General features: G+C 33.5%; 2 protein-coding genes across 5 annotated transcripts; both read right to left on the reverse strand.

Moving 5' to 3' along the window:
• Nucleotides 1-518: 518 nt before the first annotated feature.
• Nucleotides 519-3,726, reverse strand: LOC120085460 (AP2-like ethylene-responsive transcription factor ANT). Of its 4 annotated transcripts, none has more exons than XM_039041436.1 (10): nucleotides 3,589-3,726; nucleotides 2,982-3,250; nucleotides 2,372-2,894; nucleotides 2,182-2,264; nucleotides 2,043-2,051; nucleotides 1,878-1,966; nucleotides 1,733-1,806; nucleotides 1,580-1,630; nucleotides 1,405-1,481; nucleotides 519-1,209 (listed from the first exon to the last, which is right to left on the reverse strand). In XM_039041436.1, the coding sequence occupies exons 2-10, from the start codon at nucleotides 3,196-3,198 to the stop codon at nucleotides 602-604; spliced, it is 1,731 nt and encodes a 576-aa protein (XP_038897364.1). In that variant the 5' UTR covers nucleotides 3,199-3,250; nucleotides 3,589-3,726; the 3' UTR covers nucleotides 519-601. The 4 variants fall into 4 exon arrangements, with proteins under 4 accessions (XP_038897364.1, XP_038897365.1, XP_038897363.1 ...); XM_039041437.1 differs by having other exon boundaries at nucleotides 3,484-3,637; XM_039041435.1 differs by lacking the exon at nucleotides 3,589-3,726 and adding an exon at nucleotides 3,444-3,469 and having other exon boundaries at nucleotides 2,372-2,882.
• Nucleotides 3,727-6,897: 3,171 nt separating this feature from the next.
• LOC120086333 (RNA-binding protein 1-like) lies at nucleotides 6,898-8,405 on the reverse strand. The gene is made up of 2 exons (XM_039042928.1): nucleotides 8,335-8,405; nucleotides 6,898-8,019 (listed from the first exon to the last, which is right to left on the reverse strand). Exon 2 carries the CDS (start codon nucleotides 7,973-7,975, stop codon nucleotides 7,232-7,234), a length of 744 nt encoding a protein of 247 aa, XP_038898856.1. The 5' UTR covers nucleotides 7,976-8,019; nucleotides 8,335-8,405; the 3' UTR covers nucleotides 6,898-7,231.
• Between the last annotated feature and the right edge of the window lie 3,358 nt (nucleotides 8,406-11,763).

The raw sequence follows: 11,763 nt of genomic DNA on the forward strand, positions 1-11,763 counted from the left end.
TTGGTTGGATAAAGAAAAGTGAAAGTGTCGACTTTGTGTGACCTTTAACCAAAGCCTCAGGTTAAAAAAAAAAAATACAAACAAACACCACCACCAAAGCAGGAATGGCTATGATGATGGGTCTGCAGATTGAGAGACACAGAAAAGAAAGAAGGAAAAAAGATATCCGAGTAAAAATATGGATTTTTTTGGGTCAAAGCCATGGCCTATTTGCAACTTTGCATTATTGGCAATGGCTCTTAGCTGGATTTGTACTTCCTATTTAAAAAAAGATTAGTAAGAAAAGAGAACACATGGAATGCTGAATTGATGATTTTAGTTTGTAAGTTATAATAGTCTATGTTAGGGGTGCCAACTTTGTTAATCTTGAATTATAATTGTCTATGTTTGAGATATATACTATTTTAGACTGGATAGATAAAAAATAATAAATATTGTAACAAAGACGAATTAAAAATAGTTAGTCCTTTCAAACTGTGCAAAATCTTTCAGAATTTTGAGACAAAAGATTTGTTGAAAACAAGGTGGATTGGATTGGATTTGGATTAGAATTCATTACATGTTTCTAAACATTGAAAAGAAAACATGGAAAGAAGCTGTCTCATGCATCATTCCAAACAGGCAAAGAAATAAGAGCAGGCCTCATTTGGGGTGGTGATGGAAGCCAATTACTTCCATTGCTTCCAAATGGGGCTTTTGCAAATAACACCGAGGATGAAGCATTTGATTTATCAGGACTCGTTTCCCTTGAGCTGCTCAGGCTGCTCACTACAGAGGAAGCATTGGGGAAGTGAGCCTTGTACTTTCTTGAATCATTCACCATTTCCTGATTACAACTTTCGGTTTCGACCACTCCTACTACATGATTCATGTATCCGCTTGATGTCATGGACTTTTGGTCTATGGCTTCGACAGTTTCGCTTGGATCAAGCAGCAGGTTGTTGTGGAATACCGTCCTCCAATCTAAGTTGTTTGATATCTCTGAGGGGTCTTCAGTTTGAGCGATGTTCTGTTTTGGTTCTTTATGTTCGATGGTGTTGGTTGGTTTTTGTTCTTTGTTTCGTCTCGCAAACTCTCCCGAAAGGAGGCTACTGCTTGTTATGATCCTTTCTACATCGTACCTTGACGTGTCAAAGTTTGTAACGGCGTTTGCACCGCGGAACTTGATAGCTGCTATGTCATATGCTTCTGCAGCTTCCTCTTGTGTGCCTGGACATCATTGTAATGAAAATAAGCTAAATAGGATAAACAAAGCTGCTATAGAAATTGGATTGGTAAAGATAACAAAAAAAAAGAGCGAAACACTATGCATCATCAGTACATTCAAGACATATTAGATGAAAAGTGTCAACATATTAGAAATTAGATTTAACAGCCTGAAACTTAATAGCAATAGCAACATACCAAATGTTCCAAGATAGAGGTCTTTATTCCCAGCAACTCTCCCGATCCGAGCTTGCCATCTCCCATGCTGATGATGTCTGAAAAAGCAGTCAAAAGATTCTAGTAAACAAAATGATGCAGATTTAGCAGAAAGAAAAGTAGTGTAGAGCATTGATTGAATCTTATAAACACACACCTAGTTACTCCTCTGTATATGGAAGCTCCCCTGGAGAATCCACTGCTTTTCCTGTCAAAACCAAAAACCAGAAAATGATACTATCAACAAAGAGATATGAAGAGCGAACGTTATGGCAACAAACTGAAACAATAATGTCGAACTTTCAAATACCTTCTCAGGTGCGCGACATATTCTTGGCGGTTCATGTTCTTCATTTCCTCAATTTCAAGTTGATAGTTCTTTAACTGTAGAATGACCATTAACATAAGGATTCTGAAGACCAAAACTGGTTGATAGCACTATAATCATATCATACCGGGAAGTTTAAATGTGTGGAGGGTCCCCAGTACTTGAGAGCTGCAAGATCATAAGCTCTTGCTGCTTTCTCCTCCATATCATAGCCACCTGAAATTCAAATTAACTACCAATGAACTTCAATGTGATTGACTTCCTACCGCAAAGTTCTTCGGCAAAGGCTTACCGAGATAAACTGATGTCCACACAATTGAATTAGACAGCATCCATAAGGAAGTTGAACATGACAGACAACAAGGAAATGGTTTGAAGTTAGAACATTGATTTGAAGAAGAGGGAAAAACATTGTCTAAAATCTGACTAACCTTGTCTTCCTTTCCTGGTTTGACCTTCTTTCTTACAACTATTATCCCACAAATGAGCCTCATATCTACCAGTCCATCTATGCCTGATAAGAAAGAACAACCAAAATATTATTAACATTGAAAACAAAAGCACAAACTTTGAATGACTTCTGTTAGAACAAACATAACATATTAGAAACTTTAGAACAACCTCGTAACACCTCTGTACTGTGAAGTTCTTTGTCCGAACGTGTCGATCGACTTCCGATAGACCGGCTGCTTTTGACTGGCCAGACCCCTTTTCTTTGTTTCCATGGTGGCTGGTCCAGGTTGAGAAATTTGGCTTGGAGCAGTAACACAACTAGACTGAGAACCAGGACTCATGGACAATCTAAGTGGCTGCAAGTCTTGGGAATTCATCCCTACAAAGCAGCAGCCATTGATCCGCTGCTCCATATCTTGTCGAATTTCAGAACAAGAGCATGCAATGTGAGACTTCTTGTTGGGATCCTCAGCAGGATAATGGAACGTTCCAGAATAATATAGCTGAGAATGAAAAAGAATATGTTGTTGTTCTTGTTGCTTAAAAAGATTCAAAGAATGTTGTCTCTCTGAATCAGTCTCGGCATTTTGATTGTAATATATGCTGTCTAAGCTTAGTGCTGTGGCCTCTTTTCCATGAGTTACACCACCAAGAAAATCCTCCAGTTTTGGTGAGATATCTGGCAATATTTCTAAGCATCAAAAAGTAAAAATATTTTCTTTAAAACAGCTTCATAACAATAAAGCTTTTGACAGAACAGAGGAAGAAAGAAACAAACCTTCAGATTGTGATGTGCTGATTGATTCCATGATACAAAGAGACCCATCTGACTTGAGTGGCATTACAGACAAAGGAGAAAGAAAATCTCCATTGTAATGGTGAGAAGCTAAGAAGCTATTTGACATGGTATTAGAGACAGCTACTGCTGAAATTGCCTGGCTTTGGTGCTGGTAGTGAGAATGTTGTTGAGGCTCAGAACTAGTTTCCATGTCCATTTCTCTTACTAACTCTAGTTGTCTACTTATGTAAAAGTTTCTTGTGTTTTTGCTGCAAGTTGATAATGAAGCAAAGCAACTCAATCATTGGATATGAAATAAGCTCATGATTTAAGTTTTGCATAGTTCATTGAAAGAAATGGGATGTTTCTAAATGAAATGAAAAATGCATATACTCTCACAATCTCTGTGCATATGAAACAAACAAAAATGAAAATTTTTCAAAAAACTAAGGGAGAAAATACCCCCTATGCATAGGGATCCGTGTATATAAAGAAACAATACATGCATATTGGACTGTGATTAAATTACTCTTCAAGTCTCCAACTACAGAATCCCCAAATAAAAAAATTCAGAAAGAATTCACAGAGGAGTGTTGTGTAATCACACATTTACTGTTCTAAAAAGCACCCAATTTCCCCTTAATGCTGAAGAGTTTTGAAACATTATTGGCCACCTTCAATGGCTTTTGAGACTCTCTCTCTCCAATTACAGAAGGTTGCTAAATCTAGGAGTTTATGAAGGGCAGAGAGGGAGGCAAGCGAGGGTCAGTTAACCAAAATTGGAATTATGTCTTTATTGTAGCCATTGATTTGGTTTTGGGTTACATTGTTTCTTTGGTTCTTTTTTTTTTTTTTTGTTGCTTTAATCAGAGGGTCAGTACAGAGCAGGTCTGATGGATTTGACGAGCAGAGAGGTCTGAGATTGGTGTCTTTTCGTACAGTACTATGGTGTGCAGAGTTTTGTGTTGTGTTCTTCTCGTTGCAGTCCAAAGGATCAAATCTATTTTCATCTTTAAAGTTGAAACAGAACTGTGTTTTTGAATGTTGATGGGTGTAATTTATTTGATTTCCAACTTGAAACCCAACAGGGAAAAGTGTCAACAGAAAATCCAACAAGAACAAAGATATAGGCGTGTCACAAACACTGTTTTTATACGATGGCTATGGGATTTGGACAAAAACAAAAGTTGTCCTTTTGGTATTGTGGGGGGATGGGGCCATGGCCATCCCATTCCGCCATTCCTGACTTTCAGCCTTGACGTTCGGAGGCAGAGTAGCTTACTGTGCTGTCTACTGAGTACAAACATGTTTATATACTAGACTTTCTGGTGTGTGAAAATTTAAATGTATATCAAATGTGTGAAAAAAGTGAAAAAGATTCCAATTGAGGTTAGTTTTGTATTGAATTATGTTGGAATGTCTTGAATTTGTCATATCATAAAAAACAACGCGTCCTATTCAAGTTTCGTTAAAGAACCACTGAAATTACACTTGAACACACTGTCCTCGAGAATTCTATACCTAGATGACTTTGATACTACTTGTTGAGACAATGAACCTCCACACATCTTGCATGATGTTATCTATCTTGGATATAAACTCTCGTGGTTTTTAAATGACTTTATATCATTATAGATAGTTATCTTATTTTATATACTCATAATCATCATCTTATTAGCTCATATGAAACTTTAACCGCCTCCTCAACAAATTCAGGGTGGTTATTGGTTATTATTATTATGATGAGATTTTAGAGTGTAGAGTGCTGCACAACATGCTGTACCAAGGTTTTTTTCCTATTTATTATTGGCATGCATCAATGTCCATGAAGAACTCCATCCAACTATTTAAAAATATAGTTACCTAGATGGTTTAAAAATTTATATATTTTAATAAAAAAAAAGTTAAGAAAATCTTATATTATAATTTCATAATATTATAAGACGAGTACACCCAAATTTCACCTATCTCTATGCATTTCCTTAAATTATGAATAAGAAAAAAATATCTTCTTTTTTTAAAAAAAGACAAATTTATCATGTAACAATGTGAGAGTAGACACTTGATTGGCTATAAAGACGAGTGTAGCTTAAAATCAAAATATTTTTCTTATACAGATAATTATCTTGGATTTAGTTTTAGTCTAACATCAAAAGTAAAGAATATTATAGGTCTACTTTATAGTCCTTTGAGCATTCAAGTGGAGGAGGAATTAAAAGTGGAACAAATTAAATGAGTTATTTTGAAAGCATAATAACTAAATAGTTTTACATTTAGAAACTATTGATATAATTATGGAACAAATTAAGTGAAATAATTATGGAACAAATTAAGTGAAAGTTCTACTGAAAATTTTCCATTTAAGGAAAATGTCTTAAAATTTTCTCATAGACACAAAATAATAACACACACGAAATTAATAGATTATGAAAATGTCTTAAAATTTTCTCATAGACACAAAATAATAACACACACGAAATTAATAGATTATGAAATATAGTTGAAATATTCTTCCCTGTACCCTATTTCTCCGTCAGAAAAAAATATCTGACAATACTTATTTAAAAATCAATCAAATTATATCTTCTTTTTATTTAACCTTTTTTTTCTCATTTCCGTAAGTCACATGACATCATTTTCTTGGAAATAAAGAATAATTAATGTAATTCTTAAATATAATTTTATACAAAAAAAAGGATTTTTTTTAGTTTTAATTACATGCATATTTTGCTTAAAAAATAATATAAGTAAACAAAATTACGAGTACGTTTGCATTATAATTATACATATTTTGTTATATCATGTATGTAGAAAAGAATAGAAATGAAGTAAAAGGTGTAAAGAGAAATGTTGAAGAATTGGACTTAAGCTACATTAAAAAGGCCAGACAAGGCATGTATCTTTAACCTCAAATGGCAATAAAGCTGTCACTCCCTTTTCAAAAGTTGGTTGTTGAGTAGCCATTAGCCAACAACTGTCTCTATAAAGACTATAAATTAAAGCCCTAATACCACCATTTTCTAATAATTTAGGACATTATTTATTTGATAACAAAATATAATTATACCACCATTTTCTATTTATTTGATAACAAAATATAATTATCTAGCGATAGATATTTAACAATAAAGTACGAACTACGATATCATGAACTATCAGTGATACATTTTACTATATTTATAAATAAATTAATTCATTTTTATTTATTGAAAACAACCAAACAAAACTAAGGATTAAAAAATTATCAATGTTTTAGTTCTCCGGCATGCAATTCATTGAATATGCCTAGTCTTTTACCTGCCTTGTTAATATGCCTAGTCTTTTACCTGCCTTGTTTGTCATCTTCCCTTTGTCACCACACTGTCTCTGTCATTATCTTCTTGGTGATATGTCCAAATCTCAACTCTATAAATTTTTGTGAATATATTGAAGCAAACAAATGAATTTGAATCGTAGCAGTAAGACCACATTGCCAATTACAATATCCTATTGCTTATTTAAGTCATCTGCAATTATAATATCCTATTGCGTATTTAAGTCATCTGCAAAGCATCACTCGATGAGAATTACATTATCCGGTAGCCACCGCATCTCATCCATCATGAGGGCTTAGCCAACGACACGTGTCTTTTCGGAGTCAAAACCTTTTCTTTTTAAAAAATGCTAAGAAATAAATTAAAAAAAAAAAAAAAAAGTATATGGCAAATAGTTCAAAAAAAAAAAAAAAAAAAAAACTAAACTGAACTAATTCCTATTGATAACTACTCAATATTTCACAAGCCCATAATGAAACAATAACTAAGGTGCACCATATTCCAAGTGATCATTGCCTTGGCCCACAAGAATTATTCGCAAGCATTGCCAAACCTCAAAATAGAGATTCATGTATCCTGTATCCTGTTTAGGAAGCCAACGATTAAATCTATAACTCCTTTATATATAGATTCATTTATCAGTCATTTACAAGACGGATAACCCAAATTCCTAACAGAAGATTGAATCATGAAAACAATTATATTACAAAGATTAAAATTCTACGAATGGATCATGGAGTCAGCACCATAGAAAGTTAGGAAAAAAAACTAAAAAAAGCATTAGGAGAGTTTTGAAATTGAAGAGAATGATAGAAAGAATGAGACATAGATCTAATTCTATCCATGACAGAATTTACAAATCAAATGCCCTTATGTAAGATGCAAATCCAATAACAAATACTTATCAACTAAGTTTCCATGTCTTTAAGAATCCCTTCAAGTTCTGTCTTTGATCTGAAATGGCACCGCATCAGCTGACATAATTCGTTTTCCAGTAGTGTTCTGCTTTATCTCCCCATTTCTTCTTGTATCAACCATTCCATTTCCAGTCCCTGTATCTGAGAGCCCCTTGCTTGAGTATATTGGAGGAATTAGAGAATTTCTATAAGGTGGAGGAAAAATCCCAACACCAAAAAAATTAGGTCCATACCACGTGCCCTCCGAAGCCATGTTACCAAAGCTAGGGGGAAACCAATTCCCATACAAGTGAGAGCCATACAAATCAACTCCTGGTCCTCCATAATGTGGAAAAGGTGTAAAACCAGGATAAACTGGATAACTAGAACCATAATAAGGGTAAGGGAAAGGAACATTCCTATTACTATTAGGAAGAGGGCTTTTTCCTCCCTGTGTTCTAGCATTGGGAATATGACCACCATTGTAGTTTCCCTTTTTCGGGATAGCTCTCTTCACCTCCACACGTCTACCATTCAGCTCATGAAAGTTACTCTGCAGAACAGAGTCAACAGATTCTACAGATTCAAATGTGATGAATCCAAATCCTCTAGGGCGGTTGGTTACACTATCATGCATCACAACGACATCAGTTATCTTACCAAACTTTTCAAAGTAATTTTTGAACTCATCCTCAGTCAATTCGGCTGATAAGCCCCCAACAAAAATCTTTCTGCCCCTACACTGATCGTTGTTATTTTCCATCCTAGTAGTACTCATAATCATCTGTTGCTAACTCGGTATGACTGTTTTCGGTTTAACCTACAATTCTGGACGAAAACATTATAAATCAATCATCAAGATATAAGAGTAAAAGCCAAGACTTTATACGTGGGGTTTCCATAATAACCTTCAATCACCAATAAAGAATCAAAACCTAAGGTATAAAACCAAAAGAAAATAAAGGGATTTGTATACATCATCAAAATAAGCTTCATGTCTACCAGGAATTCATCCAATAAAGAATTAAACCTAAAACCCTAAATGCAGACAAAACCCTAAAGATGGGATTCGACAAAACGATAACAGTGGTTCAAACGAACAGAAGAAATTAAAGAAAAGTAGTATAGAATGTGGGAACTTACTTTTTACGGCATTGACATTACAGAGATCAGGAGATTTTCAGCAAAAACACAAGGTGCCATGTCGAACGCTGGTTACATAGGTCAAATAATCGGTATTTAAGTATAGCATTATTGCTTTTTTTGGGTTGGGCTAATGAGCCCATTATTGTTCTTGGGCCTGCAATTCTAAATTTTAAAAAATCCAAAAGCCGAAGTTTATTTATATATATGTTTTATATAATATTTAGACATAAAATTTTAATATGATAGATAATTAAATAAAAATTTTATTTTATTAAGTTAAAAATAATATTAAAAGATTCAACACACAAGAGTCACAACTTAATTGCATTACAAAATAGTAATAATAAGAGCTAAATCTAATTTAAATAATCATTTCACACTCACATATTTGGTTTTTTTTTTAAAAAAAGGAGAATATCTCACTCATTTCTAAACTATATTCTAAAAAAAAAAAAAAAAAAAAATCAGATGGACAATACTTGAGTGCATCTTTAGTAGGAAGAGTTTTTTCGGAATAATGAAGGTGGATGCACTTAATATGTTTCAATATATAATGTTTACTTAGGGGTGTTTGAGTCGATGGATCGGGTAATTATAGCTCAATCCATATTTAAGACTCCAGTTATATAATAGTTGATGTTTCCAACTATTATAATCTACCATATTACTATTTCGAATCTCACTTTGGCAAAATGTTTACTATTTGTTGCAATTTTTACTATTACTATTTCAAATGAATTTTGCTACAATGTTTATTATTTTTTACTCATACTAAAATAGTATATACCCCAAATACAGATTATTGTAACTAGAATAATGCCCACAAACACAAACTATTATAAACTACATGCTATTATAAATATAAAAACAATTGAGTATAATAACTAACTCGACCCCCAAACGGCCCTAGGTTTTGATTTTAATTTTGTTAAAGGTTTCCATCTTATTTCATATGTATTTAATATTTTTTAATTAAATTATTAGGAAAAAAAAACACGATTATTTGAAAATATACATCGATAAGATTAGATACATTTATAAGGTGACTACTTAATTAAATGTCTCCTTTTTTTAGGATAAAACCAATTAATATAATTGTGCTAGGATGTTTTTCGGAATTGTTTGTGAAGGAATAGGGAAGTTCTATTGTGGAAGTGGGGATCGTCCCAATTTTTAATTTTTCACTGAATTGAGAATTTTACAGAACCAAAATATAATTATACATTAGCACAAAAATTTACAGCATGCATGAGAAGGAAAAAAAAAATAGAATTAGAGTTAAAGAAGATCTTACCCTTGAAGAATTCATTGCCTTCACGGATTTACTCCTTTTCAGTCACTAACAATCTCGAACCCTTGAACAAAGAATTGAAAAAGTGGACACCACTACAATTTTTTTCTCTTTATTCTCCTTAGGATATGGTGAAAATATCTGAAGTGTGTAGGCTCTGAAAAGTTTGGGAAAAAGGATTGAAGATTTTTTAGAGATAATTTTCTCAGAGAAAAACATAATCACACACACTACAGAGAGTCTGAAAAAAAAATTGTAAAGAGGAAGAAGAAGAAGATATCATCTCCCATAACCACTTCCCACATCACTACGTTTCTCCCAGAGAGAATAAGGGGAGGGAAGTGAAGGAATTCTAATTGTAGAGGACTTTTGAGCGGAAGCGGATCATCCAAACTCCATGTGAAGGAGGAACTCATACATTTACAATCATATAGAACAAATTATGCATTATAAACTAAATTATAGCATGCTTTGAATAAAATACAAAAGATCAAGAAACTATACCTTTGAAGAACCTTTCTTCAAGTATATCGCTCGATCAAACACGAATGCAACGAGCAAGACGATCTCCCTCGAACGACAACGAGCAGTAACTCGATCCTCGAACAAACCGGACACTACCACTAGATTACCTTGGTATTCTCGATGTGAGAATCCAAGAGTGGTGGGCTCTGACTTATTTTGGTTAGAGGGAAGATTTAGAGTGGAGGAGGAGACGATCAAGTAAACGATAACACGATCATGTAGAAGAAGAAGTCTATCACATAGACTCAATGCTCGATCGTCTAGATAAGAAAGCTATCGTATAGTCTCCCAATGCTATCGTGTAGTAACTCGATTGCTAATAATATGAGATATGTGAGATTTTGAAATCAAATTTCATTTTATCCCAAAATTTCCATAAAACCATACAACTACCCACTAAGGGTGGTTATTGTGAAAAAGATTTTTAATTATCAAATAATTAATAAATATAAATAAATATGATAACTAACTTATCATATTATATTTATAACCTATAGTTTTGATATTGCATCATATACAATATATAAACCATAGTTATTTTTCCTTATTTTATAGCATTTAATATAAATCATATTTATATTAAATTTAATAACTATGAATTTTATTCATAGAATTTATATTTGAATCATATTTAAATATTAGTTCCTCCAATCAAACAATAATGTATCAAATACATTATATCAATTATATCATATATAATTGAATTAATTTAATTATATCATATATAATCAAATTCCCTCTTATTAATTTGAATATTTTTAATTAACCCAAAAACTGATTCTCAACTTGAATTCATTAAGCTACCAGGGGGTCCTTATGGATCTATAGCTTGAAGCTTCAATGGTACGTGAATAACTGACTAAACTCTTTAATTACTTTATTCACTATCCGCTAACTATCGGGCACTCCACTAAAGACCAACAGCTGCACTCTTCGCACTACAGATATATTTCTGTGTCCATTGGATATAACCAATCAACAGTATGATGACCCTTCACAAATCGCTTGTAAGTACAGTTAGGCCAAATTACCGTTTTGTCCCTGTAGTTACATCTAACTCCTTAAGTACCACTGATCTCTCTAATGAATAATAGATCATAGTCTCACTATGACTAAACTCCGCTCGGGCCAAGAGAAGGTGTGGTGCCACATTGTTCAAGACTTGAAATCAGCTCTTAAAGGAGCGATTTATCTACTTACCCCTACTTCGGGGAAGGAGTGAATTCCATCTTGTGTAGCTGAGTTCCCAACTCCCCAATCAGACGAATCCCCAAAATGGTAGGCTTGTTAAGTCGCCGATTTGGCCACTCTCACCCATGCAAATCAAAAGACCGCTCTTATATGCAAGAGTTCACAACTCACTCAGGATTAAGGTCATGTTACCTATGGTCATCCTAGTGAAATGAAAGTCTTAATTATGAATGACGTTATATAACAAGACTAAACATTTCATGGTTTAGTCTTATACAAACTTCTTTCTATAGAATATCTTCGTTCACATGTCTAATACATGAATGATCAGCATCAGATCATTTATAGCAGTTTACAACATTTGTAACACCAACAAAGCGGGTCATTCTCGTAGTGTCACTAGGATAAGGTATCCAGCC

This window comes from Benincasa hispida, chromosome 9, assembly GCF_009727055.1.
Source record: "Benincasa hispida cultivar B227 chromosome 9, ASM972705v1, whole genome shotgun sequence".
Lineage (NCBI taxonomy): Eukaryota > Viridiplantae > Streptophyta > Magnoliopsida > Cucurbitales > Cucurbitaceae > Benincasa > Benincasa hispida.

What these genes read in the sequence shown, in the direction of transcription:
- LOC120085460 (XM_039041434.1), bottom strand. An exon ending in TATGTCGCGCACCTGAGAAG is followed by an intron (nt 1,631 to 1,732) that starts GTATTTGAAAGT and finishes TGGTTTTGACAG; the next exon opens with GAAAAGCAGTGGATTCTCCA. An exon ending in ATATACAGAGGAGTAACTAG is followed by an intron (nt 1,482 to 1,579) that starts GTGTGTGTTTAT and finishes CTGCTTTTTCAG; the next exon opens with ACATCATCAGCATGGGAGAT.
- LOC120086333 (XM_039042928.1), bottom strand. Translation starts at nt 7,975, where the DNA reads ATGATTATGAGTACTACTAGGATGGAAAATAACAACGATCAGTGTAGG.